General features: G+C 36.8%; 1 protein-coding gene across 1 annotated transcript in view; it reads right to left on the bottom strand.

Moving 5' to 3' along the window:
- VWDE (von Willebrand factor D and EGF domains) overlaps nucleotides 1-18,733 on the bottom strand; it is a 33,183-nt gene extending 14,450 nt beyond the window's left edge. Inside the window, exons 1-15 of the mRNA XM_077782559.1 lie at nucleotides 18,554-18,733; nucleotides 17,040-17,271; nucleotides 15,028-15,093; nucleotides 14,027-14,286; nucleotides 12,963-13,052; nucleotides 11,726-11,870; nucleotides 10,835-11,049; nucleotides 10,416-10,489; nucleotides 8,224-8,497; nucleotides 7,934-8,142; nucleotides 6,498-7,483; nucleotides 5,106-5,242; nucleotides 1,505-1,660; nucleotides 799-903; nucleotides 341-455 (exon numbers count right to left, since the gene is read on the bottom strand). Coding sequence (XP_077638685.1) covers nucleotides 341-455; nucleotides 799-903; nucleotides 1,505-1,660; nucleotides 5,106-5,242; nucleotides 6,498-7,483; nucleotides 7,934-8,142; nucleotides 8,224-8,497; nucleotides 10,416-10,489; nucleotides 10,835-11,049; nucleotides 11,726-11,870; nucleotides 12,963-13,052; nucleotides 14,027-14,286; nucleotides 15,028-15,093; nucleotides 17,040-17,271; nucleotides 18,554-18,598 — 3,109 coding nt within the window. The 5' untranslated portion in view covers nucleotides 18,599-18,733. The remainder of the gene's footprint in view (nucleotides 1-340; nucleotides 456-798; nucleotides 904-1,504; nucleotides 1,661-5,105; nucleotides 5,243-6,497; nucleotides 7,484-7,933; nucleotides 8,143-8,223; nucleotides 8,498-10,415; nucleotides 10,490-10,834; nucleotides 11,050-11,725; nucleotides 11,871-12,962; nucleotides 13,053-14,026; nucleotides 14,287-15,027; nucleotides 15,094-17,039; nucleotides 17,272-18,553) is intronic.
- Between the last annotated feature and the right edge of the window lie 568 nt (nucleotides 18,734-19,301).

Below are 19,301 nucleotides of genomic sequence, written 5' to 3'. Positions count from 1 at the left end.
ATTTGTTGAAAAATACCTGTTAAACCTATATGTTGAAGACAAACATATATGGATGTAGTTGTGCTTAATATCAAGACTCCAAAGTAATAATTAGACTGAAAGTTGTTAATCTTCATTAGTTATTTGTAATTGCTACAGTAGGAGAATCAGGGAAAGTAAATTAAAATATTACATATATAGTCTGGAAACGACAATATAATTCTCAGAATTTTCAAAGATATAAATAATAATAGAAATGCCAAAACACTTACCTAGTTAAACTTAAAATATCATTATCTTAAAGTTAAAAACTTTGCAGACTTTCAACTATTTGGTATTAAAAATACTATTTAGAACTTACTTTCAACAACTGACCAAGTTAACTTTGATAAGTCAGGTCTGCACAGTAAGCAAGGGCTGGTAGGATTTGTGTCTCCTTCACCATAACAGAGTCCATCTATGTTGCACGTTTTCTCCTTTTAGAGAAATGAAAATGTGATTCATTAATTGCTTTGGTTATCAAACTGGTTATGAGTTTGTAAGTATCAAATAAAATCTAATAATTCTGCACTTCTATTAAACAATGAAGCTTGCTTTTAAATCTAAACAACTAATAGCAAGTTTGGTTTTACTTGGTAATTATATGAAGAACTTTTGGTTTGATTTTTTACATTTAAAATTGCCTCATCTCAGCTTCTCTTTCTGTGATTGAAAATCCCTGCTAGAAACAGGAACAGGTATGTTCTGCTGATTTTTCTAGATTAGTTTTCAGCCTAAAAAAATGTGTATTTTTATAATAGAGAGTAGTGAAACACATACCTTTAATGTACATAACCCAGATTCTTGTGATTCACACACCTGACAGGCTCCATCATATAATATCATTGTTTTAGAATTGCTATAAATAAATCCATCATTAGAAATCTGAAAGGTGAGCAGTAAAAATGGATTAACTGATACAGGTATTGATAGACCAACCTAGTCTCCTATCATGAGCTCCCACTAATTAATAGACACCCAAGTGCAGGTGTCTAAACCCTCACAAAAGTCATCAGAAATCTAATCAAACCTGCCAAGGAGTCTAGGCAGATTTTGACCAGCCACACGTCAGTGTGTAAGGTAAATTGAATTCTGTGTAGGCTCTATTGACCTTATTGACTCCATCTGTATGAGAGCTCAGATATCTGCTCACAGGGATTTGTACTTGTGGCTGAGCTCAACTCAGTTCTACCAAAGATGGATCCAAGGTAATTTGAAATATTCTAGGGTAACTACTTGGCCTTTAACTTCTACTCTTGAAGAATGTTTGTCTCTGCAGGACCTAGGTTGTATCTACCAGTCCCCTTGCAAGAGAACACTGTCAAAAACCACTTGACACTTCAGCTTAGGCAACAAGACTGAGACCCCAAGTTAAACAAGTTGACTTCTCCCTTTAGTACCATTAAATAAAGGATAATATCTATGTGACACATTTTCATCTTAATAGGAACATTTGTAAGTGAATATTTGAAATTTCTGAGAGTACCTTTATTTGCCATCTGGCAATGGGTTTGTCATCAACCACATCCATGACATCATACTGCTGGCTATCACTTGGTAACTGGCAGACAACACTCCTGGCATTTTGGAAAGCAGCTGGCATAGTTAGAGGTTCTCCAGGAATCCATTGTTTGTCACTATACTGAATGTGAAGACAGAAAATGTGTTTTTCACTGACATACATCACAAAAACTTTTTTACCAGAGAAAAACTCCCTATGTATTGCATAGTGTTTGAGCCAGTCTAATGTATCTGGATCAGAATGTGGTGGAAAATATTAGATGACAGTATTTTCACACACAGATTTTTACCTAAGCCTGCTACTGCAGACAAGCAGGCAGGGAAGTCTTTCCTGATCCATGGTCCTCTGGCACTGCATTGCCAAGGACAAACAATCCTTCCAGCTGGAAGGGAACAGGAGGGTGAAGCAGTGGGTGATCCCCAAACACCACTGATCTGACATCGAGTGCGTCTGCTCCACTCCATCTCTGCTCCCATGCCAGGACAGGCTTTAGTCAAAGGAAGAGATGAGGGTTTTGGCAGGGCTCAGGAATCATTCTGGGTGCCAGGGCAATGCTGGCAGTTGGCCATTTAGCCCTTGTACAAGCCAATAGGTTGTTCGATGGAACAAGACAACATTGACCCACAGACCTTTCTTCTAAACTACTGTGAGGACAGGGCATCCAAAGACCCACCTTGAGAGTTCAAGATAACAGAATAAGGATGATAATCTTATTTGACTGAAGCATTGATGTGGAAGCAGGGCTAAGCATATGGAAAATAAATAAAATGAAATTGAACTAAGAATCCAGGCAGACTAAGAACCAAGAGAACAGCAAGTAAAAAGGATTTTGAGCTTGAGTAGTTTTTACTGAGCTTGCATTTTTTTTTTAGTTATTGGAGCCAATCAAAACATTTATTCAATCCCAATCTTCACATGGAGAGTCATCTGTGATAAAGGCCTTGCCTTTTTTTTTTTAACAGAAAAAGAAACACTTTTGCTAAAAAGACATATATGCTGTTTCTGTTCCAACCACTTATTTTTTTCTTTCACCCTATACTAATTTAAGAAATTCACAGCAAAGCTAAGTATAAAAGATAAATATTTCTAAATATGTAATTTTGAGTGTATTTAGTACTGTAACCTTTTAAATGTGATACAGACTACTTCTTCAAAAACCTTTTGTTACAAGATGGAGGCAAGTTCAGATAATTTTTTCAGAAACAGTTTAACTTTTCAAAAACCAATTAAAAAGCCTTCAGATCTGCAGGCAATCCAACTCATAAGGTTCATGGAAAGTGGAGTTCAGTGTAAAACAGAAGGAAATAAAACAGTATTTTTGTTTTGCAGAGATTAAACATATTCTCATCCTTTACATTTAAATTCTCTATCTCTGTAATCATAGGCTCCTGGGCATTTCCTACCCAAATCTCTATCAAGTATCTACCCTAAACTGGGTAAGACAGCCCATGAACAATAGGTTTGATTTAACATTTCAAAAGTGAAAATACTGAAAAGAAATTCTAAATTCTGTCAAAATGCCTCTTCTACAAAGTTTTGATCATTTAAATTCAATCTCAAAATATGTGCAGTTCTATATTGTTGCAAGTCCATTGACATTTCCTTAAATTCACTATTTCTCCGGCCTGAAAAACTAAACAAAAAACAAAACCCCAAACTTCCTTTCTTTTGTATTCTCAAGGAAAAAATTTACAGCTTTCTCCTCAACTGCAGCTAACAGCAGTAAAATGGCTCTTGTCAGTGAGATGATCATCATTAAAAGTGACTAATTAGGAAGTTTTTGTGTTAGGAGCCAAATGCAGCACCACCATGAAATTTCAGAATATCTTGCTGTCATGGTTTGACACTGGCACAACGCCAGTGCTCCCATGAAAATGTGATCCTTACCTTGAATGCTGTGAAGTGGAATCTAGAATAGAGCAAAGCAGGCCCAAGCTTGATAACAGGAAAAAAAACTTTATTAAACTACTACTACAAAAGAAAAGAGAAAACTAAAGAAGGGGAAAAAAAACACACAAAGATCTAAAAGGAAAAGGAAAATTTATAAAGCTTTCATTTTTCAAAGAAAGGTTAAAAGTCCGAACTCTCAAGATGGCTCAATGTCCAGACATTTAACAACTCCCACACGACTAGACACCTTGCAGCAGCTCCCCCCGCTCCTCCTTCCCTGCGGCTTTCTCTCTCCCTCTCGGGAAAAGAACTCTAGGGGGGGAAAATAGAGACATCCCAGATTTCTTCCACCCTTCTATCTGCAGAAGCCAGCCCGATTCCAGTCCTTTCACTACCCTTGGGACTTTCGGCTTATCTTTCTCAAGTCATGGGCTTCCCCTCCCCCACCCAGCTCATGGCTGGGCAGGGGAGGTTTGCACTGCACGCTGACCGGAACCAAAGAGAGCGAGTTCCCCTGAGAATTCTGCTTTCAACCCCTCTGTGTTCTCAAAGGCGTGTCTACTTTCAATTGGTCAATATCTAAATTGACCTCTTCCTTCCGGAAAAAATTATCTTTCCGTGTCAAACCACAACACTTGCCATGAGTTAAAACTGAGACATTTCAAACTGTGATAAGTGAACTCGCAATAACTGTCTTACTGTGAGCTTGGTCTAAAAGTCTTTTATTATAAGGGGAGCATAAATTTACTCTCGACCATCATTTCAAGCCAACTTGAGTGGATACATATAGAGTTTAAGAAAAATCTATAGCCAGAATTGCCTAATCTGTCAAAATAATTTCAGCATTTGCTGGAAATAGCTAAGGAAAATTATTGTCTCAGGAACAAAATTTACCATTAAATGGTTCCCCTTTCGCCAGCTTTCACCCCCTCCATCATCACACCAATAAAATACAGTTTTACTTCTAGTTTTTTTTTGTTCTCATGTCTAACATGACATAAAAACTTGTATACTGACCATTTATTCTAGGCTACAACTTGTAAATTGCTTATATATTTGCCTTGAAAACTTTTTGTAACAATGAGCAACAAAAGTCTCTCTACACAAATTCCCCTTAAGTTTACAGTGAAACATTTTTAAATCTCCTGTTTCAAACCTGACATATATCATTAAATAGCCATGGTATTCTACATCTGGGAAATGGACAATGTATCAAAAACACCTTTATCTTTTTCCTAATAGATTTATTATGTTTATAAAAGGCTATTTCAAGCATTAGATTTGAGACAGAAATCTAGTAATGGCTTTAACCTTGCTGTCCTTTTTCAAAGAAGTGGTACTTCTATTCCTCTCCATAAGCACTTAAAAATACAACGATGTGCTGGTTGTTACTAATAGGAATGCCCTTGCCCTCTTCTGATGGATAGCTGCTGTGTGCTGTTATCTCCCTCCCAGCTGCTGAACATTCCCATTATGTTTTGTATTTCTCTTATCATGGAGGAAATGGCGATCTTGCAAACTCTTGAGTGTTTGCTGCAAAGTGCTGAGTGCCTTTGCTTTTAGCTTCCACGAAACCATTGGGCTGTGCCCACATCAATGAATAATATGTTTGACATTTTGTCCCTTGTTCTCTAAGAAGTTTAAAATGTAATTGTCGCTATTCAGGGAGACCTACTTGCAATTTGATGATTTCACATTTCAGGTTCAATGAGTCCCTGAAGCCATGTCCAAACACTCTCACAGATGTGCAGTCATACTGTCGAATGTCACACAGCCCAGCATTCTCCAGCTCTGTAATTTCTGGAGCCTGGTCTTGGAAGCAGAGATTAGACAAGGAATGCTAGTATGAGAACTCATTCATATGTATTTACATTATGCAGTATGTTTATTTTTCTATCCAACCATGAAAACTATGTAAACAAGAAAATCTGTGAACAGCTGAAGGGAAGCATAAACAGAAAGACTTTACATTGTTACACTGAAACTTTAAATTGAAAGCTAGGCTTCTGTCTTCTCTTGGAACCTCAGTATTAGGAAAAAGAGAAATTTCAACTAGTAACAAACACTTGTGAATATATATTTTGCTTTCTCAACTATGGTTCTTTACATCAGACTTCCAGAATAAAACTGAAATGAAACTAAGGCCTTAGAAATAGGAACTGGAAAGGAGGCAGTTATGCAATAATTTATATAGGGATTATTTTTTATTAAAAACAAAAACAAAAAAAAAAAAAAAACTCCCAAGAACAAAAAACCAAACTAAACAAAACCAAAAGCAAACAAAAAAAAAACCCACAAAAAATAAACCTAAAAAAAGTCTGAGATGGAAGTTACTTCAGGAAATAAACTGACAGATCAGAGCACTCAAAAACAGTTTTTACAAGGCAAAACCAGCTTTATTCCTCTGGGAGTCAAACATTTCTTTTTATTCTATTCCCTCTTTCTCTATTTGCTCTTAAGTAAGTCATTAAAACAAAAACATGATTGCAAAACAAAATATTAACACGTTTTATTTTGAAAGAGTTTTGACATTGATAGTATTTTTCCAGTGTAATTGTTCAACTGAATTTTTAGTGAATATCTTACCTACTGAAAATGAAAAAAACCCTGCCCAGCACTATTTGTTACAGCTCTTTTTTCTTTACTACTAATTCTCCTCCCATCCTAACAGTTAGCTTACAGAGATGTTACATCACCGAAGACAAAAACATCCCATTGAGATTTAATAAACTCATTAAAGGATCACATAAACTATAAAAAACTAGGGGAGGGATGAATGTGGCATATTTTCCCTGAAAGAGATAGCATGTGGAAATATTGACAGTCTCTTGGGGCTACACTCTGCATTTCAAAGTGACTTTTTAAATCTGACCTATTAGAAACTAAGCTTATGTTTTGGCCTTGGAAAGAAGAAAGCTGAATGCAAAATAATTACAGCTGTAGTAAACTGTAATTAAATAATTGAGAACCCTTGCCCATGTACAAAAGCAGGAGAGAAAGGCAGCAAATACACTTTGCACAAACACTGAGAACATTATTGAAGTAAATCTCATTTCCCCCCACTTACCAGACAGTACGCTGCAGTCATACGAGCTGTAGCCTTGAAAACATGCACAGCCCCATTCTGTACACTCTCCATTACCACTGCAGAGACTGGGACACTTCAAAGCAGTAAGGAGGCTCTCAACTGACTCTTCAAGTTCCTGTGGGCTGTAATTTATTTCTTCTAAAATTCTTTTCTCACATTCATTCTCCAGCAGAGCTAAGGAAGCTTCTGCCCAACCAAGGTCATCTTTCAGCAGCAGATCTTTAATGCACATACTGATGGCATCCCCTGTTCGCCGGCCAAGGAGGGCACCACAGGACCTTCCTATGCTGGAATTAGCTACTGCCTGCTGGCACAGGAACAAAGCACTAGATTCAGTGAGGCCTGAAGGTGTGGGCCAAGAAGGAAGGAGCTTCTCATCTGTGTCAGTGGCATGGTCCTCTGGGAAAAAGTAACTATATCCCTCTAAATCTGTTTGGCTGAGGCTTTGGAAGATGAATACTGGATGGTATTCATAATAATTTTGGCGCTTCCCTCTACTTGTAGCAGATTGATTTCTGTGAAAACGACTCCTGTAATGGTGAGAATTTCTCCTAATGTCTAAGTTTGAACTTCCCTCTCTTTCTGTACCAGTATTTCCCTCTGAGGTGGCAGAGAGATGTGAGTTTAATAGTGATGTTTTGTGAAGTTTGGTTTCTTTATTCTGCCTCTGCAAAACTGTAGATGAATCCATTTCATGTGTAGATGAACGTTTCTTTAAGCCCCTGACAAGATCAGCAGGACCAAGATACTCAGCAGTGACATCCAGTCCTGGTATCAAAGAAAGAAATCTACCATTTTCACTTTCTTTACAAGACAAAGGAGGTTCTGACTGAGTAACTGTCTCCAGATTGTTTGCTGGTTGATAAAATCTGGCATCTTCAAGTGTACAGTCACAGAATAACATTTTTCTAGAAGATGTAAATGAAGCAGGTGTCTTGTCAAACAAGCTCTCTCCTGGTAAAATTCTAGTGAGGAAAGGAAAAGGCTAAACTGTATCATCTGAACTATTTTCTTTGTGTTACTGAAGTATTAATTTTTTTTTGTTCTTTGTTGTTTCATGTTTCTATAGCATAAGTCTGCAGCACACAGGTATATTTAAACAACAGTTAAAACACAAAACTTCAAGAGTAACTTATAAAATAATTGAGATGAGTGGATATTTTCTGTATACTTTGGTACTTTGTTCCAAACCAAATCAAACTAATCTTACATCATAGTGCTTAACTACTTATTTGGCAATTCAGTTTAAATTTTCTCTTAAATTAATTATGTAATGTAATTATGACATTCTAGTATCAACTTAAAAACTTAAGGAGATTTTTCTTTTTATTATTCTGACAAGTTTTTAAGAGTGTGAAGGAAAGGCAGAACCAAAAATGATGACATTAGATTTATCAACAGAAGCATTTTGTTACCTCCATTCCTTAATAAAAGAAAAAGGACCATTAGCATGGTTTGGGATTTCCATGCCACTTGCAGTGTGATAGTCATTCTCTGCATTTCCATCAAAGGTGCCACAGAGTCCCACTGTATGTCTGTAATCTGAACTGGGTGCCCTAAGTGTGAGGCTCATTCCCCATTCACTCACATCAGCACGAACGAAAGCTCCAGAAGAAAACAAAACCTAAAAAGAGATTGAAGACAGCCTCATGAGAAACATGAGCTTTTATTTTTCCTATTCTGTAAGCGATTATTTACCACTTACTGTTACTTTTCTTCCTAGGTAGGATTCAGTGATTCTGACATTGCTTCCTGCTGTGTCTCTGTTTATTACAGATAAGTGTGGCTGTGATTCATGGAGCTGACCACTGCACATGTCAAATGCAATTATATCACTTCCTTCCTTAGCAACAAAGCCACAGTTGCAGGATGCTGGGTAGTGAAGACTTCCACAGTCCCACTGGCGAACATGAACTTCAAAATCTCGAGATGTACTCTTATAGAGAACAAATGTTCCTGTTTTAAAATTGTCATAGACTCTGGAATCAAAAGTATAGCACATGATATCACTTTGGTTGTGAAATAACTGTATCACTACTTGTCAGCAACTTTATTTTCAAGCAGATTTCTACTATTTGGTGAACATTGATACTGAAACTCATTTTCCCAAGTCAGAAAAAAACAGTACAGCTCATAGAGCAAAACACAGCTTTATCCTAAGCAAACACCATCAAACCTCCCTCTGAGCAGCTCTAAATTTTAAAAAACAAAACCTTATTTTTTCAGCAGAAAAGAAGGATCATGAGTGGAATATATGTAGACAATGGCTGTGAATGGAAACATAAGCATGAAGCTACTGCATTCTTTGATTCTAACAATGCATATGGAGAGTACTTCTCAACCTTTGTGTTTCTACAATCCTACACCTATGCAGTGAGAGCAATAAGATGCATAGCAGTGTGCATGTGGGGGCAGATGCTGAAAACTGCAGAAGTACTTTTGACAAAATTATTTAGAAAGTCGCATCCTTTTAAAAAGGTCTGCTTTATTAAGATGGAGATGGGGAGTGCTTATTCCCAATGATCATTTAAGATGAAAACCATAAATAGCAACTTGCTTTTTTTCCTTAGGGTTAGCCATCTGTCCCCTGAAGCAAGGTTAAAATAGCCAATTTAATGATTCAGCAGCAAGAAAAAAAATAGAGAAAAAAAAAAACAGAAAGAAAACCCCCAAACTTTTGCTGTAAGTTTAATAGCCTCTTGGCTATAAATGGCATTTGACAGTTGATTGTAGACTGTCAATTTGCTTTGTGTATAATGGGGCAGCAGACAAACTGCAGATGGCTGCACTACTGGGACTGCATCGGATTGTCCATATTTCAGTAGGTAATTTGTTTCCTCAGTTTGTAAAATAAAGTAGCAACATAATTTATCCTTAAAAAAAATAAGTTTTTTTTCTGCAGCATCATGCTTATAGATGCTGCAGAGAAACAGTAAAACACTGCTTCATGAGAAAGCTTGATCACAATGTATCCATGGTTACAATGCCCAGTTAAGACATTCCTAAAACTTCCACTGAAGGAGAAACTGCAAGCTTAGGATAAGCCCATTGGCTTTATTAGTAGTAGTAGTCAAAGCTCTATCAGAGAACCAATCACAACTTTTATTTCCCCTTCTGTTATCATGTGTGGGTTGAACATCCTTCTTTGAAGGCAACATATCCACGTCTTCTCACCCTGCTGATTGAAATGTGCTTCTGCTGAACAAAGAGTATAAAACTCCCAGGTGCAAAGTCTGTGTTTGTTCAGACATCCTTTGTGAATCAGAAATACCTTGTAAGAAAGAAGCACACCAAAACCAGCTGTTGCAATGAAAGCTGTTTTCACTTCAAAATGCTTTTTGGCCAGTAATGTGCAAGTGGCAGCAGTCAGTAAGTTGCTTTCAATGCCACTAATAAAGGCAGCAAAATGCTACACAGACAGCAGACAGCTTCTAGTAAGTTGATCCTTGCAAGGATTCAGATACTGACACATAGAAATAGGGAAATTATGCTTTATTTGGAAACATCTTTGCAATAGAAGTTTTTTTTACTCAATAATTTTATCAGGGTTCATATTTAATATATGAACATTTCTATTTTTTGCAGTCAACAGACTTCATAGCTACCACTCCTCCTATCCATTTGCTCCATTCCCTTGCCACAACCCCACAACTTGCCTGTAAAATGCAAATATTACAAGCCTCTTCATGACTGGCAAGCTTTTACCAACTAAAACACATTAATCCTTAGTGTAAACAAAAATTGTCGGTCAATTGCAGGAAACTACAGCTTACTTGTATCATCACTACAGATTTAGAATAAATATAGGAATAATTAAAGAAATAAAACACAATCCCCAAAATCCACCCAGAAAACCCCCAACATATTTAATTTTAAGAGCAGCAAGCCAGTAATTACCTTCCATCAAAAGTAATTATATGAGGGTCAGTAAATGAGTAACAATAGGCAGTGGGTAGATCCTTAACTGTAATCTTCAAAACAAAGACAAAAAATGCAAAATATGTAAGGTTAGGAAATAAATACACTCAGCTACATTATTTATGATAGTAGTTTACATTCAAATAAGTATATTATATTGGGATACTTTTAATCAATCTTAAATTATACTTTAATTAATCTTAGTAGTTACTTCAATATGAAAATGTAAGACAAAAAATTCTAATGAGCACATGGAATTTCAAGAAAAAATAAATCAACTAAAACCAACCACTTAGAAATCTTGGTGTGAATCAGCAAGTCACAACTGAAATAAAAGCTTCACTAACACCAGTCATGCTTCTGGACAGTTTACAGATCTTAACACGAAGATTTTCTACCTGTGTGCTTTCTGGAACATAGCCATTCCACAGGAAATTCTCACTGGATATAGGTTCAACTGCAATTCTGGTAATCCTGTCTCCATCCTGCATGAAGTCTGTCACAGCACTGAAATAAATTACAGCTTGACTACAGATTCCATCATTGCAGGATTTCTGGAGAAGATCCACATGACAAGAAGAAAGAGCCAAGTTTAGACCTAACTGCTCTTTACCTGTTTTAAAGAAAATGCATCATCAGTGAGTTCATCCTCTAAATAAGCCACATTCTCCATACTACTGTTAATATAGATACTAACTTATTTACAAATTCTTTCAAAAATTAAAATAATTATGCATTTTTCTTGGGTTTGGTTTGGTCATGCAGAAAACCTCCTCTCTACATCATACATACAGCTGAGACAATGTTTTTGCATTCCCCAGTTTGATAGACAAATGGAAATCTTGATAGGTTTGATAAGGGGAAAAAAAATCATTGTATGCATAGGCAAGGCTCCTCCTTCTGGTTCACAGGGTTAGTGCTTGAGAAAATATTACAGAAAATGGCTATAAGAGTAAAAAATGATGACTTTGTGACTATATATAATACTTGAAATTCAACAGGTAAACAAAATTACCTGAATTATAAACTTTATAATTATTACAATATTCTGTCTATTCAAGTTAAAGAATATGGCTCTGATTATCAGTGTCTATCAAAACATCTGCAAACTCCAACAAGAAATTCTTTCATATTTTCAGCAGTATCATACAGATTCTGAATACTTTAACATTTCAGGAAGTATTTTACAGTGTAACAACTTCTCTGAAGGAAACTAGCAGAGTATTTATAAAAATATACAAAAATATAATTAAATATACAAAATGTAACAAAATCATCATAATACTTACCTTCATCAACACTGTTTAATGTTAGTGAGATTTTGCAGTCACTTTTTAGTTGGCTAAATTCAGGACAAGGAATAGGAATGCTACTTTCTATTGTCAGTCTGTATTCCCTCCCATCTTCTGATATATCATATGTTTCTGGATGTATCTAGCACAGAAGAAATTGTGCTTAAAAATGCAATCTTTGTGAGTAAACAGCAGCACTGCTTCCTAATCAGCTAGGAGTGCTTATTTACATGGGTTATGGAGCAGCAGGATATTGAGGAAAAGATGCAGACACAGCAGCCATGGTCTTGAAGAGGTGGGTAAAGGGGCAAGGATAAGGAAAAGGCCAGACAAAGGGCTAGGTAGAAAGGAGGGAGTTAGCAAACAACATTTTCATCACAAAAATTAGTAACCCTTGGAAGCAAAGATAAGAACAGCTTTGTGTACTGTCAAAGTGGACAGTGGGTGGGGGGGTGAAAGGAAGTGGGAAGCTACCTAGAGGTAACCATTCTGAAGGAATTTGGAAGCACCATATTTCTCCTGGGACTCTTCTCCGCAAGCTCACCGTATGGATCACCAAAAATGTATAATCAGAGACTCAATTAGAGATAGTAACAGGGGTCTACAGCTCAGCTTGGTAGGATGGGTGGGGTCCTGAATGCAGCCTCACAGGGAAACAGAGCACAATTCCTATTTGCAGGGCACCCTGCACTGCCGTGAGAGAAATCTGGGCCCCGATCCTACAGGAACAGGTTCAGGCTAAGTCAGCAGGACTACACCCAATCTGTAATTAATGACATGCAGTCTTGTCTTTCCGGGACTGGGGTCCCATTCTTGGCCAGCAAATGGTTCCCTGTAGCTCTATCCACAGCAGGAACTAGAACTAGTTTTCATGCTTAGCCTGTGACCAAGCAGCAGAGCACAGCCCACCTCCCAGCTACCCTCCTCCAAGGCCAGGCCAGGCTGGCTCAGGCTGTGCCTCAAACTTTGTGAGCAGAGCAGCAGTCGGCTCCAGCGCTGGAAACCAAGACCTGCACTGTGTGTGCAAGGGCTCAGCTCAGCCTTCCTGCACCTTGGATAGGTGGGAAGCACACAAACCACTGTGATTCTCCTGCTTTTGGACAAATTTAAGTCTACCTAAGCCGACAGCAGGCTCTATTAATGGTTTATACATTTTAAGTGCCTTCTAGTCAAAGGACTGACTGCTGTAGCACTACTCAAAAATTCCTACCATATTATGTTTATACAAAGTTACCTTAATTCCAGCAAAAAATTCCTTGCTCTCAACTGAAGAACTTTGTATATCTGGCTTCTCCATGAAAAAAGAAGAACTGCTACAGTAGACCTGTAGGATAAAACCAGAATAACAGAATACATTTTTGGCATGAAGTGGTCACAAGAAGACAAAACTTGACCACCATGGTCAGTTCAATGATTCATCATGGCCAGTCTTCTGGTTGCACCAGTTGCCAGTGGTAATAGGTAAATACTGCTAAAGAAAAAAAAAAACAGAAACAGACTGAGCATCCTAGAGCCTTTTCCTGGCATATTCTACCAGTGGTGTAGAGATCTCTACAACTAATGTCTCCATTCAAATCATATTCAATGAATACTTTAAAAATCTTTTCTGGAGCATTTCTACAACCAATGAAATTTAATTAGAGATAGTAACAGGGAATAAAAATTGCTATTCCTGTCCATAAGCGTTCCAGGCAGGCTGGCTTTGGCTTGAACATACGTATGCATACCAACCATGTTTTTTTTGTTTTTATTTTCTCTGGGAAAAATTAACCTGTATTTTGGTATATATAGGTAAAAGATGTATTGACTTTCCAATGCTTCAGCTCCTCAAAGTTACTATGAGACCCTAGTCTTCATTCTGGTACAAGGGAAGACAAGGCACCACACTGCTTTTGATGGCAGAGAGTAAAATGTAAATCCTAGACACAAAAACGATAAACAGCAGTTCATCCAGAGAAAAAATATACATCTAATGAATCAACAACACAGCTTTTCACAACCTCTGGCTCTTACAGCCTCTCAGTGATATGCAGTGGCATCCAAAAATCCTCTTAATTTACATTATTTGAATAATAACTTTTCCTGGAGGGACACTGCACTGTATTGAGACAATCAGTCTCAAAACTTCAGAGGCAGTGGTAGTTGTATTTCTGTGATATTTACATACTCATATGGGAAGTAGGCTTCTGACAAGAAAAATTACACAGGAAGGTGCTGAATCTCTCTCTAAAAGCTGTTAGTGTCTACTGAGCCATATTTACAAATATACAAAGAAATCACAATAATGTTTTAACATACTCTGTCTCCAAGTCTGACGTTTATCCCATCTAGTTCTAGAAGTGAGAAGGTATGAACTGCTGTTTCATGTGTAAGTTCTTCTTTGACACCATCGGGAGAAAGTCTTGACCAAGTTACAATGAATCCAACAGAGCTGTTGGCGAAAGGAATGCCAAAGGTACACCTTAGGTAGATGCTGCCTTTGATCATCTCTGCTACAACTTCAGGAACAGATGGAAGTGGTGGTGACACAGATGGAGATGATGTAGGAGCCCGGTTACCTAGTCAAACAGAAGCATGTTCTCTGCTTTTTATTCTGCTCAAAATCAGTATTGGATACAATGACATTGACATATTTTTTGCCAAATAATATACTAATAATATTTGCCTTTTTCATATGTGGAAATACTACGTAATTTCTTAAGAGAATCAAAGAAAAATATGTATCTTCCCGCTAATTATTAAATGGAGAAAAAACTCTCTATGAGCTTTTGAATACATTCTAGACAACAGGAAGGTGCTAAAGAGGGAAAAAAAAACAATCCAAAATAAACCTAAACCAAAAACATAAACAAGATAATAAAATGCAATTAATCATTTTACCAGGCAGGAGAGAGCAGTATGCAAAGGAATGTGCCTTACAGAAGAATAATTTCACTACTTACGAAGAAAGTGGGGAAAAGGAAAAGAAAAAAGGAAAAAAGAGAAAGGCTATTTAGAAAGGAACAGAATAAGCAACAATATGATTTGTGGATTCATCTTATATTTTACTCCTGAAGAATCATTCAGCATCATTACAGTTACTTTTTGACATTTTGATACCTACTCAAAATATTCTGAGAAAGAACTTTTGTAATCCAAGTTTGTCTGAAATTACCTCCAAACTGCTCATTTTGCAACAAACCAAGCAATACTGTTGATAAAATGAACCCGTTTTTATTAAAGGCAGAATATCACTAAATGCTGACATTATTGGGTCACAGATGCACAGAAAACCTGGAAAATCAAAACAAAATACTCACTGCTACAAATGCCTTCAATTTCCGTTCCCTCAGGATCACAGGTCTGTGGCCTTACATCTGAAATAACTATAAAGTATTTTTACATTTTATATTCACACACATACAGACAGCAGTGCTCTTAGATAAGAGACCAAATGTCACAAAACACTAGTTGAAGTGCAAATTTTCAGAATAGAAGTAATCTGATCCATGTATAGTTATGACAGCAACTTGCACAATGTCTTGTGCTGAAAATCATCTAGGAGGAAGAATACAGAACATTCTACCACCTCTATAACTTTTACTGCTGATGTGCTCAGCCAATACTTATACATATTGCCAGTGAATAAAAAGCTATTCTCTTTAACATATTGCCAGTGAATAAAAAGCTATTCTCTTTAATACATATTTTGCCTCTCCAAATTCACATCTGAACATTTATTTTTTAACTGTAACTCTGGACAGCAAAATTCAGTGCAGATCTGTTTTGAAAAAAAATCACCTTTCTTACAGAAGCTAATAAAAAGTGCTTGTGCACTGCTATTGTTTTGTATTTTGAATGCTATAAAAAATAAGTGGAACTTGACTTAAACATGAAAATGTCAGTTAGTCACTCTACCCAAACTACATCAGAAGGGGAGCAGTAACACTGGAAATCCCATTCACCAGAAAGAATGAAGAGAAGGCTTTACTGTTCCCTGCTTCAGTGGTGGAATAATGTTTAAATTCCTTAGCATTCCTTAGACAGATAGAAAATTTGCATCAGGTATTTACAGCTGTCAAGTCTTAAAAGCAAAAAACACTGGCCACATGGTAACCTAGATATGGAAAGCAGTACAACAGTACTATGTACTTCACATGACAACATCATCTTAGATATGTGCATTTGAACTCAAAATGTGTTTCAGATTTACAGTGTTCACTAGAGGCAAATAAGAGTTATGCTTTTTGCCTGCTTTATTTTGAGGTAGTAAAAATTTGCTAACTTGCTGTCTAGCTGTGGTTTTACATCTTCTTTGCTCACCATGTACCAAGATCCAATGCAAATTCAAGTTCTATTGTGCAGGATTTCTTCATTGTTTCAGGCAAACAGGCTTGCTGAACCCCTTGAAGAATGTCTGGACAATTGGATCTAAAGGTATAATGATGGGCCAACAAGGCACCAGAAAGCCCACTGACAGATTTGCTACTAAGCTTTTGAAAGTACTCAGTAACAGAGAATATGACTCCAAGCAATACAGCATACAATGCATGAAAATACTGCTAGTATTTTCATAATGGTGTGTTACATGAGCTAGCAAGAATTTCCTACTACATCAATTTGTCACTGTTTCACAGTATTTATAACTGTAAGGAATTAACCCTGGCTTGCTTATCTGAAAAATCTGTATGATAATGAAATACTTAAGTTTTGAGCTGTGAACACCAAAATACTTCTGCAGCACAAGCACTCACGGCAATAGGAGACATTGCAAAGGGTCTGCTTTCTCATAGAACTAATAAAATGTGTATCAATAGAGCATTTCTGTGTTGAATTTTCTTCTAGCAACAACATGTATACACTCCAGAATGATGATAAGAATTACAACAAGAAAAATATTCCTAACAGTGCTAAATAATAATTGATATAAACACAGTTTGCTCAAGTTCTTAAGACACAATTTATTCTGATACAAAATTCTACATATGTTCAGTAATGGCTATTTGGACAGTCTGAGTGCCATGAATTACACTGAATTTTGGTACACTGAATTTTGACTTCTAGATGTGTCTTATAACCCCACCTCATTGTATGAAAAATTTCAATTCCTAAGTTTCTGGTCTTTGAAAATTAGTCAAATGCTACATGTAAGTTAAAGAGGTGTGAAGTGAACCCACCTCATAATTTCAGATTTCTCCTATTAATATTAAACACAAGGATTGCAAGAAATTTTAGCATGACTATTTCCTGACATTTCCACTCCCAAATATCAGACAGATATAGATCAGAAAAACACACACACTTAGCTGAGTTAGAACATGCATTTTCTCACCTTCTGCACAATACCCCATGCATCCTTGGGTGGGCTGCAGAAAGTAAACAAAGAAATCTCCACAGTTCCTCACCCTGACGGGGATTCGGAAAAGACAACAGTCTTTTGAAGTGCTGAAGAAAAACTGCCACGTAGCACAAGCTGTTAACTGCGTGATCTCACCAGGCTGAGGCATGGATTCTGACTCCCCCAGAGACAACCAGACAGGGGCTTGAGTCCCACAGTGATTCATCTTCAGCACAAGAGGAAAACATCAGGAAATGGTTAATGCCACATCAAACTGTTGCTGTGCTTTAATGAGAGGTGCATATGTAATTAATTTCTCGCACAAGCTTTTAGCAACGTTGAGCCAGTGTAACAGAGGGATTGCTGACTTTCCTCCTCAAGGCTGAATATAAATGCACACAAAAGAGACTTTAGTCCTTGACTTGAACCTAGTGAATTTGTATTTGTTTCTAAAGACAGGCTATAATTTAGTGCCTAAAGTACTGGAAGCCACATCTGAGTTTTGCTCAGAAAAGCTCACAGTTGTGTTATGGCTTAGTGAGCTGCTTTGCACCATTAACCACCCTCAGTGACTGTGTGGATGCTATCAGACACAGCAAATGCAGTGTAGAGCAGAAGCACACTGAGCATCAATTAAAGGTGTTAACGCTGTCACCTTTTATCTGTCCTTTGCCATCACCTGAAGGCTCAGATAACCTAAGAGATGTGGGCAGCTGATGCATTAGAATGTTTTAACTTTGATTTGTATTCATTTAAAAGAACACAATTGATGGGATTTTAGCTTATTGTGACAAGACTGTGACAAGGAAATTTCAATTCATTAGAAAAATCAAGGCTACAATAGTCTAATGACATTTTTAGGTTTTTTAAGGAAGGAAATGTTTTAAAAAAGATGTATCTCCTTAGAATATAACAGAGCTCCAAAATAAGCTACAAATAAGCTCTGAAATAAAGAATTAGTCATCTGAAGTATTAAATATTTCAAGCAACTCTTGAGTCTGGAGGCTTGCAGATGACAAGGCAACTAATATTCAATTAGCTCTGTTAGGTCAAGTGATTTTAGAAGTAATCTCTTTTCTGTGACATGATGACTTTAAAAGCCATCATGTCCACAATTACTGGGTTCATGTGGCTGCAAATCTTTATACTGCTCTCTCACGGCCTTCCTAACACACTGACCATTGCACAGTTCCAGCTTTACAACATGACAGTCCTCCTATGCTGCTACTGAGAAAATTTCTTTAGCACTGAGTGGAAATTACAGTTTTTGAGTGCTCTAAAAGGGATTTATCATCCTCTGCTATTGTCCATTCAGTGTAAAATGTCCACTACTTAAGACTTAATTTTCCAGTTAACACATTTTAATATATTCAAGTATTTAGAGAAGATAGAAACTTTGTATTGTTCCACATCAGTCCCCATAATCATACTCTGTTTTATATCTATCCTAGTGAAAAATTCTTCACCAAAATATCTATTTCTCAGAATGAAAGGATTTCTAACAATACCTCCACGCACTTGGTTGGCATCTCAGCAGGCTTATCAAAAATCATGAAGCGATACCATCCTGGTGTTAGGGAATGGTCACAGATTAAATCCTGAATAGCTGATTGCTGGAGGTGGGATGAATCAAAATCCACGCTTCGGTAAGGGCTCTGCAGGACCTGATGTCCACCAGGGGAGCATTCTAGAACTGTGGAGCAAGAGCATTTCGAGTATCAAGATGGAATGCCTAACAAGTATTTTAGAAAAGATGTTAAGCATTTTTAAAGGAAAATAAGGATATATTGCAATATTATGCAAAACTAATTTTATGAAAGAATATATTGAAGTTTTAGTAACAAGAACTTTTCACGTTAGCACTCTTGAAATTTAACAGAATTCATCATGTCATAACTTTCTCTCTTTTAGTGGACAATAAATGCAGTAATAACCACATAGGCATTTACCCTGGATGCAAAACAAGTCGGAAGGCATAAGTTTATACAAATTTTATCTGGATTTTGATTTTCTAGTTCTACTGATATTTATGAAACCTGAACAAAAATGAAGCGTCAGATATATAAAAATATAAAAAACATACCTCAGGAAGAAGGCTTATCCAAAGGTCTTTTCAGAATAGATTACCACTTTGCAGAGCTCCTCTGCATGAAATTAGTAATTCCCTCAAATGCATGAGAGATAGTTGGATAGTTGCATGCAGTTTGCATATATACATGCAGAACATAGCAAAAGTGTTTATTAAAATGGGTAGAT

This window comes from Lonchura striata, chromosome 1 (genome assembly GCF_046129695.1).
Source record: "Lonchura striata isolate bLonStr1 chromosome 1, bLonStr1.mat, whole genome shotgun sequence".
NCBI classification, from domain to species: domain Eukaryota; kingdom Metazoa; phylum Chordata; class Aves; order Passeriformes; family Estrildidae; genus Lonchura; species Lonchura striata.
The sequence above is the reverse complement of the archived record's forward strand: the minus strand, read 5'-3'. Positions and strand labels throughout refer to the sequence as shown.